The sequence below is a fragment of the Drosophila novamexicana genome, unplaced genomic scaffold, assembly GCF_003285875.2.
Source record: "Drosophila novamexicana strain 15010-1031.04,08,12 unplaced genomic scaffold, DnovRS2.1 tig00000121-arrow-pilon, whole genome shotgun sequence".
NCBI classification, from domain to species: Eukaryota; Metazoa; Arthropoda; class Insecta; order Diptera; family Drosophilidae; genus Drosophila; species Drosophila novamexicana.
Window position 1 is genome coordinate 3,103,406 of NW_020824773.1, and position 15,176 is coordinate 3,118,581.

General features: G+C 40.9%; 2 protein-coding genes across 28 annotated transcripts in view; one reads left to right on the forward strand and one right to left on the reverse strand.

Moving 5' to 3' along the window:
* The first annotated feature begins 71 nt into the window (after positions 1 to 71).
* Positions 72 to 2,642, forward strand: LOC115758021 (E3 ubiquitin-protein ligase RNF25). The gene is made up of 3 exons (XM_030698525.1): positions 72 to 355; positions 421 to 492; positions 563 to 2,642. The coding sequence occupies exons 1-3, from the start codon at positions 348 to 350 to the stop codon at positions 1,647 to 1,649; spliced, it is 1,167 nt and encodes a 388-aa protein (XP_030554385.1). The 5' UTR covers positions 72 to 347; the 3' UTR covers positions 1,650 to 2,642.
* A 1,424-nt stretch (positions 2,643 to 4,066) lies between these two features.
* LOC115758114 (microtubule-actin cross-linking factor 1) overlaps positions 4,067 to 15,176 on the reverse strand; it is an 83,545-nt gene continuing 72,435 nt past the window's right edge. For 6 of the 27 annotated variants that reach the window (XM_030698657.1, XM_030698650.1, XM_030698644.1 and 3 more), the window contains 15 exons: positions 14,470 to 14,695; positions 12,449 to 14,408; positions 12,215 to 12,389; positions 11,910 to 11,969; positions 11,093 to 11,137; positions 10,594 to 10,665; positions 10,203 to 10,377; positions 10,017 to 10,134; positions 9,714 to 9,943; positions 9,528 to 9,645; positions 7,758 to 7,948; positions 6,507 to 6,780; positions 6,258 to 6,447; positions 5,729 to 5,794; positions 4,067 to 4,434 (listed from right to left, as the gene is read on the reverse strand). In XM_030698657.1, coding sequence (XP_030554517.1) covers positions 4,293 to 4,434; positions 5,729 to 5,794; positions 6,258 to 6,447; positions 6,507 to 6,780; positions 7,758 to 7,948; positions 9,528 to 9,645; positions 9,714 to 9,943; positions 10,017 to 10,134; positions 10,203 to 10,377; positions 10,594 to 10,665; positions 11,093 to 11,137; positions 11,910 to 11,969; positions 12,215 to 12,389; positions 12,449 to 14,408; positions 14,470 to 14,695 — 4,042 coding nt within the window. In that variant the 3' untranslated portion in view covers positions 4,067 to 4,292. Of the gene's footprint in view, positions 4,435 to 4,934; positions 5,543 to 5,728; positions 5,795 to 6,257; positions 6,448 to 6,506; positions 6,781 to 6,923; positions 7,103 to 7,757; positions 7,949 to 9,527; positions 9,646 to 9,713; positions 9,944 to 10,016; positions 10,135 to 10,202; positions 10,378 to 10,593; positions 10,666 to 11,092; positions 11,138 to 11,909; positions 11,970 to 12,214; positions 12,390 to 12,448; positions 14,409 to 14,469; positions 14,696 to 15,176 lie in introns of those variants that run through there. The other 21 variants (XM_030698667.1, XM_030698646.1, XM_030698660.1 and 18 more) reach the window with 9 other exon arrangements.

A 15,176-nucleotide genomic window follows, 5' to 3' on the forward strand; every position in this document is an offset into this window, starting at 1 on the left:
AGGAGAGTGATTTCTTTTTAACGCTATTTATAATTTAATTATTCAAAAAGGGCGGGAACCTGTATTTTTAACGTTACCTTAACAGCCTGTAACTGCTGTGGCAAACTGGCTGCTAAAGGCTATGTTGACACTTGTTTCGTCTACCAGGCACTAGATGGCGCCACTAAAGCGGCTGCCTCATGTTAGCGCTCGCTGTGACTGGCCACCCTGTCAACGTTGCGCTGCGACTGTCCCATTTGAGTTGTTGTTGTCAGGCGCAAAATTTTTGTCTCAATCGATTTTTTTATAATATTTAAGAAATTGGCACTAAACCAAATCAAAATATCCCAACAAAAGTAACAACGAACATGGAGACGTAAGTATCGAGCTAAAATCGAATGTAGTTATTGTTGTTTTTCACATCCTATGCACTTGCGGCAGTTTGCTAGACGAGGAACTGGAGTCGTTGGAGGCGATTCTCATGGAAGATGTGAGCATTGCGCGCAGCACCAAGTGAGTCCCACAACTAACATAACCCTCTCACCATATGAATGAATGCTTTGTGCTTCTGGCTTGCTTGCAGCGGCGCTGTGGACAGCATTGAGACCACGGTGCTGCCGCTGACCGGCGAGGAGGACGAGCAGCAATATATTTGTGTAACGCTCCAGGTGCTGCCCCCACCTGGCTATCCGGATGTGAGTCCCGCGTTCAAGCTGCTGCGTCCGCGCGGCCTGGACGATGGCCGCCTGGAGGCCATACGCAGCGCCTGCAACGCCAAGATCAAAGAGTCGATCGGCCTGCCCGTTGTCTTCGATTTGATTGAGGTGGTGCGGGAGCACTTGACCGGCAGCAATTTGCCCAGTGGCCAGTGCGTCATCTGTTTGTATGGGTTTAGCGAGGGCGACGAGTTCACGCGGACCGAGTGCTTCCATTACCTACACAGCTATTGCCTGGCACGGCATTTGAATGCGCTGCGTCGCAGCTACCAGGAGGAGTACGACAAGCTGCCGGCTTGGCTGCAAAAGACTGCAGATCCCTTCCAGGCGCTGTGCCCCGTCTGCCGGGAGCACATACACGACGAGTCGGACAGCCTCAAGTGCGCGATGCCGCCCTCCGAGCTGGAGAATGCGCCCGAATTTCAGGTAACACAGGAACTGCGCCAGATGCAGCAGCGCATGTCGCAGCTGTATCTGCAGCAGAAGAGTCGTGGAGCCATTATCGATGCCGAGGCCGAGGCCGGCACCGTCATTGCCATAGAGACCGAAGAGGATGTGCGTCGGCGCCAGCGTCGCGAAGAGGCCGAGGCTGCCAAGAAGCTGGCCACATCTCCAGAGGCAGCCGGCAGCACGGCACCGGCCAAACCTGCCGCCAGCAACTTTGCGCCCGTGGTGCAGGAGACTCAGCGTATCCTGCCGGAGCCCACAAACAACAACTATCAGCATCACAATCGTCGGCATTATCGCGGCGGCCGGCGTCATCATCATCATCACCATCATCATCATCGTGGCGAGCGCGCCGAGGCAGCGCATAGCTCGGGCGCAGTTGCCCTTGGAGGAGGAGGCGCAGGTGCAGCTGGAGCTGGAGCTGGCGCCGCAGCTGGCAGTGGCGCCAGCTCTGGTGCAGGCAAACAGCCAAAGGCGCAAACTGCCGGCAGCGGCCATGCCAGGTGACACTGGCGCAGCACCAGGCTGCTGCGGCTTACGATTCCAATTAAAAAAGACGCAGCCCTGACGCTTACAATGCCAATGCCAATGCCCAAGCTGTTGCACCCGCTGCTGTCCTGCTGCTAATATACAACAAAAATGACACACACACATACACACACACACTCCGCCCCCTTTTAAACTCGCTCCTTTAGTTTGTTTATTTTAATTACTTTGTGCAACACTCAATTTCTGTGAATTTCTGAACCAACTAGTTGGTTCAGATGATGATTGATTGATTGATTGACTTATGTTTAGTTTAGCTGTATGGCGAGCGTGGTTTAGCGAATTTCAATTGATCTATATTGTATATGTATATTTATAACTATGTATTTAGTTTTATGTTTATTATATAACGATACATCTATTTGTATTTGTAAAGGCTTACAAAAGACTTGCGGCATTGTGCCCACGATATTATTGGTTAGGAGAACATTAAGGGCGTTCCGAAATATATGTATATTTAGCAGCACCAACTGGCAGCGCTGGCGTTGACATACACACACATGCACACACACATACACACACACAAACACACACTGATATTTACTAAACGCATAAACTGCAATTCGCACTTGAACTTTAGCATAAATGTTTAACTCGTAACTATTCCCCCCCTCTAACGTTCCTTTCTGTGGCAGCTTAGCACAAGATACATGACAAAATTAAATAAAGAGTAAACTTATGTAAGGTCATTCGTTAGGCACAAAAATGATGGGCACGCCCCAATTATCTGCGCCATTCTAGTCAGTTTCATATGACAGAACCGATATTACAAGTACATAATGCTAGCAACTATAATATATACACACACACATACATTGTCTGCATTCACATATTTAAATGTCTAACTAATAAAATGTTTGTGTAGAACAGAAATATAGGAATCCATTTGGATCTGCAAGGCAAATACTACAAATACCAAATTTCAATGTGTCAAAAAAAAAACAAAATTAAAATGAATAAATTCAATTCCATTACATAAAATGATATTTTATTTAAAAACAATCCATAAAAACGTGTTATAGAAACAAGATTGTAGATATAAAGCTTTCCACAGATTGGACCATATTTCAGGTAAATATGGTCAGATTTTCGAATGATATAGCCTTTTGAACTCGTACGGAGCCCGATTATCGATTTCAATTCAAATATTTTCATTTTGAGATTTTACCAATTTTCATCAAAATGGCACAATCTGACCTTATTTACGCGAGATATAGATCTCGACCAATCGATTTTTCCATTCGATTCTACAGACTTTCATGAGCTCAAAATGACATAACTTTCTTTGATTGACTGAGCAAATTACCAGGCGAACAAAAAACGCAAGCCAATCGACAAAAAATACTTGCTACACTTTTGTCTATACATATTAATTGAAAATATTTCATTAACGCCTGTGAATAAAAACACATGTCAGATTTTGTTATTAATTTTTTTTTTGTAAAGGTTTATTTCTCGTTTAAATTGTTTTAATTTAATAGAATTACAAAAAACGTTGAATGCATTTCTATTGTTTCGTATAACAAAATAATTTAGTATTAGTATTATACAATATTTATATAAAGTTTTTGCATTATTTCTCTTTTCTTTTTCTTTTTCACTCTATAATATTAGTTATATGTTCCACTTGCATATAGAAAACAAAAATAATTATGCATTACAAATTGTGTGTGTGGTTGGTATCTTCTTGTTTTAGGCTTACTAACTAAATATTAATTAAACTTAGAGTAATGACTTTTAGTATATAATTAAATATTTTTTGTTTTCTTTCTTTTTTTATGCGGCTGTCAAGCTTTACTTTTACTATTAGTTTCAACAGAACAATATCAAATTTCTCTTAAACGTTTGGGTTTACTTTTTTTGGTCGCATACGCAACTGCCACGCCCACAGCTTGAGCACGCCCACAAACTGGCGATTTTGTGTACGCATTCAGAGACTGCAAGGACTAATGAGAGCACGCAGCGACATTTCATTCGAATGTTTTTTTCATTTTCTTTTTTTTTTTTTTTCATTTTCCGTTTTGTTAATTTTTATAATTTTTGTTTCATTTTTTTTTTTTTAGATTTTGAATTGGCTTAAGCACTTGGAGTGTATTTTGCATTTTATATAAGTATATACAAATTATAAATTTGGAAATCAATATTAAAGTACAACTAGTAAATAGTAGGCATTAAATATTAGTAGTAGCAAAAGGTTCGTAGTAGTTAGTATTTCTTGCAAGTAGCTTTCTCAACTTTGTGTGTGTGTGTTTTCTTTATAACGATTGCTATAAAAACGTATTTTTGCAGTTCTCTAAACTCTCATTTTGTTGAGTTTTTTGTGTCTTTTACGCTTAACCAAGATTTGCACATTTTCTAGCGCTGTTTTTTACAAAATATTTTTTGTATAAATTCTCAGCTTGAACTGGTTCCTGTTGCTACATTTTCTTCAACAATGTAGTCTCTCTGTTGCGTGTGTAGAGTCTGGCGGGGGTCAGGGGGAAAGTTCACAATTTGTGGTTGATTAGTTGTAAGAACTTCAGTGCGTAGTTAGTTATTTTAAGACTTGTTTTTTTTTTTTTGTTATTTGTTTTAAATTGTTTATTGGCAACTGTTGCGTCCGCCTTAAAGCCGGAACGGTTCACGCTTCTCAGTGGGCGTGGTTCCACGCGATGTGCGTCGCATCGTCGAGCTGAAGGTCGGCTCCGCGGAACTCTTGCGCGGTGTCTGCATGCCCGACGGCGTTGAACTGCCGCTGATGTTGCGCCTGTGGAAAGTCCAAAAAATATATAAGTCTAGGTCAAGGTACTTGGAAATTTCAATTTAAAAAAAACTAGAACTGTTTAACAATTAAATAAACAATATATATGAACAATAACAGCTAGCCTCGGCGTGCCGAAGACTTAATACCCGTGCAGATATATGAATTCTTTTAATATTTGCCCAACTTTTGTAGAGCACACAATTTTATAGTAAAATTTCTGAAGGCAAACTAGAAAGCGAGCTATATTCGATAAATGTACGTTACGCGTTGTACGCGCGTTAATCAGGTCTAAATGCCTAAAAGAGTGTTTTTATATTTAAACTAAATTTTAAATATTACATTGCTATAACAGATAGAAGATATCAGATATCAAATTATCAGATAGTAATTATAGTAATACTTTTAAGAACAATTAACAAGTTTTTCTTTTATTTAGTAGATATAAATAAAACATCTCTTTTTTTTGGTTTGAATTAAGTGAATTTCATAACAATTAAAATTTTACCTTTTTTTTCAAATCATTTCTTTTGATACGTTCATTTATTGTTTAGTATACTATCTAAAGGAAAAACTTCTTCCTAAGTAGCTTACTATAGCTAAGATTCCCTAAAATATTTTTCTAAACTAGTATACGCGACTATTTTCTAAGAGAAGACACTTATTAAAAGTTCTCTCCACTTATCATGCGGCTCTATAAAATTGCATTATATAGTGAGAAGTTCTTTACAATCGGACGTTTTATCTATTTTGGTTCTCAATCATAATATTTGGTGCAGGGTTATATAATAAAATAGTACTTAAAGCATTAGTCGGAATTAGAAAGCAATCCAGGCAATTGCAGTTTGACATGCACTGGTTTTACAATTGATAACATAATTTGAAACAAATAACATAAATAAATATATAAAAATAATAATAATTACTTGCTACTATTGCTGAATAATTTCATAATTGTCTACAGTGGATGCTTATTTATATATATGTATATATCGCTCTCTTTATATGATATATAGAAATTTACCCAAAGCTGCTTGGATTTGCAGACGAGCTGGTGGGCGATGATGTTTTGGAATCGTTGAGGGGTATCTTAACCGGTATCCGTGATGGGCGGCTTTAGTATATGTTTGTGAATAGTTAGCATAAGTAGAACCATTACCAAAATGTATATTTTACGAGCTATAGCTAACCAACTAGCACTAAGACTTGATTGATTTAACTTAGATTGATAAAATTATAATAATAATAAGATAATGTTATGTTTAGTATTGTTGTTGTTGTTGTTGTTTTTGGGCATTACCTAGTGGGTTTGAAGCCGAAGCCTGTTAGTGCTGGTATACTGGATGATCTACTCATGCCTCCATTGCTGTTTTTTGCAGTATTTATATTTATTGTTTCAGGCACAAGTCGGTATATTTTTTTGGTATTTATTGTATTTTTTGATGTTGCAGTTAGTTGCATTCAAGCATTTCAATTTCGATATGATATTTTATTTCAACAAAGCCAATTCGTTTTGTAGGTTAGCGTTTCAATGATGGTATTTATTCGGTATATTTGGTATTTTTAATGATTTTTTTTTTCATATAAGCCAATTCGTTTTGTAAGTAGCATGTAAAATGGTGATTTTGGTATTATGTTGAGAATGTTTTGTATTTTGTTTTTTTTTTTTTTGGATATTTTGTTGGTATTTTTTGTTGTATGAGTTTTGTCAAAAGTTAATGCAGTAACCGAAAATAATTTCAAAAATAAATTGGAAATTAATAAAGTTAAAATTTGTTTATCGAAAACCCCCGCTAAGCCCCCAACTAAAAGACTTGACGAATTCTTACCTTGTAGGCGCTGGACTTGCCGAACCGGATGCGGTTTTGCGTGTGATGGTGCTGGTGCCATTCAGCCGGCTGCCCGGTGTGGCTGCTGTAGCTACAGACAGACGCGCCGGGCGTGGGGTGGTGCCGGTGCCGCTAATGGTGCTTGCAGCGGATGCCTTGCGCTGTGGTATGCGCGAGGGCGTGTGATCATCTGCAAAGAAAAGGCTTTGGTTCAAATCTGATTGCTTTTCATTTGAATTGAGCACCTACCTGTGCTATCGAGCGACAGCGTAGAGCCATGACGTGACGGCGGCTTGGAGCCTTGTCTGCTGAGCGGGCGTGAGTTGGGCTTGGAGCCGGCACGCGATCCGCCTGGCGTCAGACCCGTGCGTGTGCTCGTATAGGTGACCTTGCGCGGCGTATAACGGCCAGAGGGTCCACCATGGCTGCCCTCATTGTCGCTAAGCGAATCGGGCGTGCTCGCCGAAAGCGAAGATCGCGATGGCCTTGACATCGGTATGGATCGTACCGAACGCTCGCGTACCTGTTGGTGGTGATGGGTAAACAACAATGAAAGATTAGTGATGCAATCTTTTGGGGTGGTGGGTATCTATTAGTGCCCCCTGCTAATGGCCCTGTTTCCTGTTGCTTTACTTCCGTCTGCTTCCTCAGTTGAGTTCGACTTACCCAGTGTGTTGTTGGATGACAATGGAGCACATGTGGACTCAGTGGTACCGAGCGGCTGGTATTGCAGCGCACGAATACTGTGCCGCCGGCGCCCATGTGTATGGGAAAGGCGCATGGGACTTGGTCTTGTGCACGGATTTTCTCAAATATTGGCATTAACTCGGCCAAGTGCTCATCAGCTACATATATAGAAATACAATTTTGTTGTTGTTGGCATTTTGCTCAATATAGCTTAAACCTGACTAAACGGTATATGATCATTTAAGCATTTGGCCTCTATACAAAGAATATTCAACATAACCTCAAAATGACTGCACATAACCTCAATGGAACCTAACCTCACAAAGCGCGACAGTGAGGGCGCGCATGTGTAATTTATCTAGCATTCAACTCAAAATATATGACGCAGCGTAACATAAAACAATTCAAGGAGTAACAAATAAATATTTATAAGAGATATATACTATGTACGATATATGTAGTATAGCAACAACAATACGTTCAATACAATAAATATATATAGAATTATATAAATTCTCATGCACAAAAATCAAGAGTCAGCGCGACGCAGCGGCAGCAGCGAGCGATTATATTTTTTGTTTTTATAGATGTTTTTTTTTTTTTGTTTATGTTTTTGTCAACAACACACACAATAAACCCAAAACGAAAGCTCAAAACTTACCTCTCAGATAATATAAAAAAACCTAACATGGGATATACACTTATAGTATTTGGGAATAGTGTTGGGAATGTGGGGGAAATATTCATGTTTTGATTTTGTTTTCTTCTTATTTCTTTTGTTAACCCACAACTGTCACTGGTTTGTTGATTTACCTTTATGATGGGACCCTGTCCACTCATATATGGCGGCAAGTTGGGGCTACCGGCGCCGCCATTTTGCGAACTGTTGGCAGTTTGGGCAGCATTGGGCGTGGAACGTCTGGACGTAAAGGCGGCCATGCTCTGTGAGACGCCATCGGCCAATATGAATTGCTCGCGTAGCTCAATGTTAGTGCGTCCCTTGGCTGCTCCGTTCAATGCCGGGAATATACCATGTGGTACATATATAAACATATATATATATATATATATATATATACATATATTTATATATACCAAACACGCGTTTGTGTGAGCGTGTGCATTTGTTGTTTTTTTTTTTTTGTAATTTTGATTTTGTTGCAGGGCGAACATATAACAACAACAATAACAACGAAATTTTGTTACCGCATAGTATTTTTCAGAGTTTGGTTTTTTTTTTTTGGTATTTTTGTGGTAATTTTTGGGCGCAGGCGAGTGCATGTTGGGCGTGGGCGTGGGCAGCGCAAGCGGATATTTGTGGTACACACGGGTTTACATTTAAATATCGGGCACATTGCGTTATCGTTATCAGTTTCATTTTAATACAGAAAAAAAAAAACATTTGAAAAAGAAAAAGGGGGAAAACATAAAATTTGATTAGTAAAAACGAAAAACGGTATACAAAATTATTAATACAAAAATTCAAGTTTTCAAAAAGTTGGACGCACAACATACAGAAATGAACAAATTTACGCAGCGTGACATGAAAAAGTACAGTTACAGCTAAGTAAGGTCGCCACAGCTGTTAGTTAACAGCCAGCACAACTGTAGCCAGAGAGTAAAGCAAAATAAATGGAAGCATCATGCACTATATAAATACTAATCAAGTTTTTTTTAGATCGAAATTTTAGTTAAGTTAGATTCTAGGCAAAAGACGTAGTGGTTCTTAACCCAGATTAAAAAATAATACTATATAAGTAGATAAATACAATGTGTGGTATGGGGTAGGATAAAACGCAGAGTTAACATATAAAAGCAACAAAAATATGAGCATGATTACTAAATGGCAACCCTAGACTGTGAGCTTTTCAGTTTTCGGGCTTTAGGATAGGTTTTTGGTTTTTGTTTAGATTCTTGATCTCGTTTGGTTATTGTGTGTATGAGGGGCGTCAAAATAGGCGCCGGCTAAATGGCAAAAAATTACTCAAAAAGAAGGCGCACTGTTATTTTTTTTTTTTGTGTATTTTGTAAAGCAACTTTTCGACCAAACAAATTAATGAGGTTTTCAAAAGTTATGTTTTGTTTTAAGGTTATGTTGTTTTTGTTTTTCTTTTGGGTTTATATGCTAGTTATATTTTTTTAGGCACAAAAGTTTTCTTTTTATTATATATTTTTATTTGTTGGTTAAATGACCATATCCGTTTGGTATTATTAATATGATATTTGGTATGTTTTAAAAAAATGTTCAGCATTTGTAAAAAAAAATGTATAATTAGTTGTTAAGCACAACTGTACCTATGTTTATGAATGTGAATTAAGAGACATGATCAAAAATGGTTTTTTAAAAAGAATGATGCATATATGTTTAATCTAAGGTATAGACAAAATGCATGAGCTGAGATGGGAATGGAATGTTTATGTTTTTCAAAGTTTTGTGATATGGTGGACTACAAAAATTACACTAGAAATAATATGCGATAAATGTATGAAATTCAACAAGATTTATCGATAATTTTCGTGTATGTACGTGTACTAAATATTTATAGAGAGCGTTTGTCTGTTGCGTTTGAGTATGGAACTTACCGCGACAAGGATCGTTCTTCTGCAGGAATTCGTCCAAAGCGACCCAGCCGCCACCCACGCGCACCATGACAGTGCTGCGAAGGATGCGTACTAGGCGCAGTTTCTGGGAATCACCAAACTGTAAAGATTAACATAACACACACAGTTAACAGCTGTTGAGTAACTCTTAGTAAAATGTAAACTTACTCTGTATTTGCCTTCGCCAACTTGGAACACACGGAACTTTTGGCGACATGTGCAAAGCATGACTAAACGTTTGACCTCATCGTGTATTTTATCGGAATCGTTGGCGGGTTTACGTTCCTGCCAATCGGGCCGCAGAGCGGCAATGAATTCCTGCCAATCGATAAGACCCTCGCCATTGCGATCAAACAGATCGGCAACAGCCTTCATTTCCAGGCCAGAAGTATCGAATTCTAATAGAAAGCAGTCCAAAAATATCATGAGAAAAGCTGCAGAAAGGGAACTATGTCTATTTTAAAAACTTACTCGTATTCAGTATGCCATCGATAAAGACATCGCGTGGTATCATGCCATTGTTATCCTTATCCATTTTCCGGAACAAATCAGTCAAGCGCGATTTCTTGTGGTTCATGTACTTGAGGAACTGCAAATTAAAGGGAATTGGAATTATATAGATTGTTTATTAACTTCTATATATGGGGAGTTACGTACGCGCTTGCGCCAATCATCCCAGCTAAAGTTGCGAGCACGCTCCACATCCTTCAGATACATGAGATGCTCATGCAACAAACGCTGACGCTCCCATGACAGCATCCAGACATCGCGCCACTTGTTCCACAAGAGTTTGGCGCGTGGTGAACGGAATTCAAGTTCGGTACCGGTAGAGCTACTTGGAAATAGTAGAATATTATTAATATATGCGTAAATTTATAGGGTAGTTATAAAGCGTATCACATAAAGAGAGCTAATTAGATAGAAAAAAAAAAACAAATAACGAAACTACAAAATGCTTAACATACACAAAATATTTAATAGAGTATTTAGCATGAGCGCACAGTTTGCGCTGCACTGAATGTTAAATGAAGAGCGGCGGGCCACTTACCTTGGCGAGAAACGGGGGCCATAGTGCGGCAGGCGATCTCTGTCGGGCGTATCACGCGTGGGCGTAACACGACTGTACAGGCGATTTACATATATATATATATTTTTGATATATTGATGATGCAGAGCAAATATTTAAGCAGCAAGATGCATAGAGTTTGATATGAGACAACGTTTACGTAGCGTGATGAAAGTAGAATCACAAAAAAGAGACAAAACAGAGAGACAAAAACAAAAACGATCAAATAACGAAACAATATACACAAATACACAATGTAAAAGTCAAAAATAACAATTATCAAAAATTTGCATATAAATATATATATATACACACAAAATAAATAACATGTCGCAGCATTTCCAAAAATAGTGTTGCATAGAGCCAAAAAAAAGTAAAGTTTGAGAAAAACAAAAGAAATTTCATTGATAATTTTGAAAGTGCATGCACAGTTATTTTTGGAACTATTCAAGAACCGCCCTAGGAACGGCTGATAACTCACCTGCCCTTGCGTGCGTTGAGTCCTTGATCGCGTGAGCCCTTGAAGCTGTGAAATAGAGGATAGCAATTGCACATTAAAAAATTTGCACAAAACTAAGTGTTGGCAAAAACACGATTAAGCAACAGTTTTAGCAGCAGTGTGTATAAGCCGAGTGCTGTGAACGAGGCAATGTGTGCAAGGTGCATGTATTGCAGTGGATACTACGTGGTGTAATAGATGGTTTAAGTACTAACTAAGTAGACAAGTTAGCAGTTTTTTAAGAGCTACATAAGGTATTATTTTAAAGTAATGCACAGGTAATAGGTACAAGCTATTTACCTTATACAAACATTAGTTATTAGACATGAGCTCGAAATAGCAATATCTATAGCCCAGGCGGGGCAGACGCACCCGAAGCCAACCTGTTCAGTTGCCTGTTTAGTTCAGACAACTCAACTAGCGTGCGGTAGACATAGGGTATTTTTTTTGCTTGAAGTTCTTGTTAAAAAGGATTTCTTTGATTATGAAACAATTTATTTATGTTGCTGTGATGAGTTCATGGTATGGTAGTTGATACAGGTAGGCTTAGCAAACATAGTATGTTAGCTCATTTTAGCACTACATAGGACACGAAATAGCTTATAGCTATGTTTAAGCAATGTTTGCCTGATATTTGAGTTTTTTTTTAATGGTTTAATGTTGCAATGTTAAGCAAAATGCAGTCTTCAACCAGTTGGTAATGTGTGCGTGTGTGTGAGGTAGTGTTGGTAAGCGCATTCGCTTCTTTGTTTTAAGTGGCTTGCAATTTTTAGATTACAGTATAAAGTAGGTGTCAAACCTTTGACGTCGAAGCTGGCCATCGGGCGACTGTTCGCGCAGATCGTGACTGGAGCCACGACTACAGTTGTATATATATATAGAGTGGTTGTTGTTGCAAGGTGTAGAGTATTTGGTATATTGTGGTATATTTTGGGTAGACGATAGGCAAAAGTTTGTGTGCAAATCGTTGCAGGGGAAAATATTTGATATTTGTAGCAATAAAATTGGTGAAAAATAGCAAAAGAAATAAAAATAAAAAATAAAATAAAATAAAATAAAATACTCATATATACAAAAGTCAGATGACAATTTCGTAATACTCACACTGGCGTCTTGCCACTTCGCGAGGGCTTGCGCGCGCCAGGAGGCAGTTGACGAGGCTTGCAGGCGCGATCCACTTCATTCTGGCGGCGTGCTGTGTTCTCCATGAACTCCTTGTGATCTTCAATCAATTTTTCAACAGGTGGTATCTCATCCGGCAGCTGTTCGTGCTTCAGATCTAATTGAAGAGAACAGAAATAGAAATCGACCAGAAAGCTTCCGATTTGGATAACTTACTCAACAGGGTGCCTTCGAGTCCACTGAGCCAAGCGAGCAGCTCCTCAATGGTATCGTCCAGATCCTTGAGCGATTGCAAATGCAATTCCAGCTTCGACTCGCGGTTGATGGCCCATTGTCGCACCTCCTCCCAACGTTGCTGTATAATTGATAGCCAGTTCTTGATGATGGGTATGGCATCCGGATAGGCCTTGCCAATAATCTCCTCCGCATACTCGAACGTTTCGCTCTTCTCACGCTCACGCACGCGCAGATCACGCATAAACTCGGTGTGAATGTCCATCATTTCGCGTGAGACCTTCTCATCATCGGGCGCATTCTTGGCATAACGCAACTTGTGTTCCGCATGATCCAGCCAATCGAACAGAGCCTGAACGCGTGCATTAAGCTTTTCAGCATCCACCAGAGCCACTTGGAGTCGCTCTCCGCGTTTGCCCACAGCTTTCTGGACCTCCTCCCAAATGGATTGCAGCTCGTCGAGCTGGCGACCCACTTCAGGATTATTGCCCGAGCGCTCCAGGTCACGACCGGTCTTCAGCACGCCCTGCATTTGAGCGGAGCGCTTCTGAAGATCCTGTTCAATGTGCTTGTGATGCTCACACAAGCCCTGCACCGTCTCCAGATCACCGTGCACGGGTCCGTTCTCGTTGAGCCGGCTCTTGGCCTTCTTCAGCCAGTCGAGCAGCTCGCCCAGAGCGTCGCTAAACTGTCCGGAGAGCAGCAAGGCCTCCTCTAGTTTGCGCTGACGTTCAATGCTCTTCGACCAGACACGCGTCCATTGCTCCTTAAGCTCCAGTAGCATCTTGTCCAGTACTGGACGATCGCCCTTTGGCGCACGCTCCATGAGGTTCTTGCCTGTGCGCATTGTGCCATCGTAGACGGACTGTTTGGCGCCTAGCTGGCGATGTGTTTCCTTTAGCTTGCCAATGTATTTCTTGATCTTTTGTGGCTCCTTGGAGGCAGTGGCTTCTTCGATGATTTGATCCAGTACCTGTTCGGTTTCCTGCAGATACTGCATCATGCTATTCCAGGCATCATTGAACTCACGGGCTTCCTTGTAGCCATGATCCAGAGCACGTGTGCGCTCTGCCGCTTTGCTGACCACACGCTCCCAGCGATGCTGCACTGAGACGAGCAGATTCTTGATTAAAATCACATCCTGCTTCTGGCTGAAGTATTTAAGATGCGTGCCCTTCTTGTCTAGCAGCAGCATAGCTTCACGATGTGTGCTCACATCCTTTTGCAGGACCTTATGCTCCTCCATCTGGGCTTGAATGGTCTCCAGCACGCGCGAAACGGGCTCAGCATTGGAAAGCTGCTTCTCAGCCTGGGTGAGCCACTCGACAAAGGCCTGAAGTGTCTCATGGAATTCGGTAGCCTCCTTAAGTGCAATCTCTAGTTTAATCTTTTTATCGGATGCACGCGAAACCACCGCATCCCAGCGTTGTTTCAGTGTGCGCAGTGTGTGCTGCAGATTACTGGAGGAGACCTTCATTTGGTTCTGGCGCTTAATGTACTCCTGACCCTGCGCTTGTATTGTCTCAACCTTGGGCCTATTTTCCTCCAGCTCATTGTAGACCTCCATAAAGCGTTCCAGCTGCTCGGTCGCTGTCTCTGGCAGACCACCCACCGGCTTGCTGGCACCAATCACGGCATCCACATCGCCCAACCAGCCCAATATGTCCTGGACCTCAGCAATGTAGCCTTGAGCTTCGCGCAGAGACTCCTCCAACTCGTGCTGGCGATCGCTGGCCTTTTGTAACAGTTGCTTCCACTCGTTGTTTAGCTTGCGTAGCTTCTCCTGCGTCGTAGAGGCCTCCACAGAGCCCTTCTCTGTCTCAATTAGCTGGCGTCCAGCATCGTTGAGTGTGTCCACTGAGTTCTGATGCGCCTGTATATCATTGGCCAGCACCTTAAGCTTGGCAAGCTCAACCTCAAGTAGTTGCGGATCGCCGGGTATCTGCAAACAAGACAAGTAATTTAATTTTGCCTATTTGCAAACTATTCTTTCGTTGTCTTACCGGTTTCAACTGATCCAATGTGCTGTCTGTCTTGTTTATCCAGACCAACAGCTCGTTGAGTGCATGCTGGAATTGACCCAAATGGAGCAGCGCATGCTCGAGCTGCTTTTGCCGATCGACCATGCCACGCAGCAATGCCTCCCAACGGCGATTGACCACGGACAATGGCTCCCTTATCGATGCCGCCTGCTCCGGCGAAGTGCGTTCCGTTAATTCCACAGCTTGTCTGTAATTGGTCAAGAGAGTATTAACATGAGTTGTTTATGGCTGGTGCTTAAGATGCAGGCAGAACGCAACAATAATAATAAAAACTGGCGGCTTGCCGGTGCACATGCAATAACGACTTTGGAACCGCTGGCTCCAGTGGCTTTTGGCGTAAATCATAAGAAACATGCGCAAAGCACATCAGAGATCACAAATCAGCGATCGTTGATCACAGATCAGACATCACAGATCGTAGATTATAGACCAGAAGATCAAAAATAAGAAATTTTATAGAAATCACGGATCTCTGATCGCTGATCACATCTCATTTCACATTTCACAGCTTACAATGCAGGCACTTAAATGTATACAACAATAACGAACGAACAATAGAGAACGTACGAAATTTTGAAACTATCTTGCCTTTCTAGACCTCTGCCAATTGTACGATTGAAGGTAGACCACACAAACACGGTGTTGATATATCATTATTACAAATTATA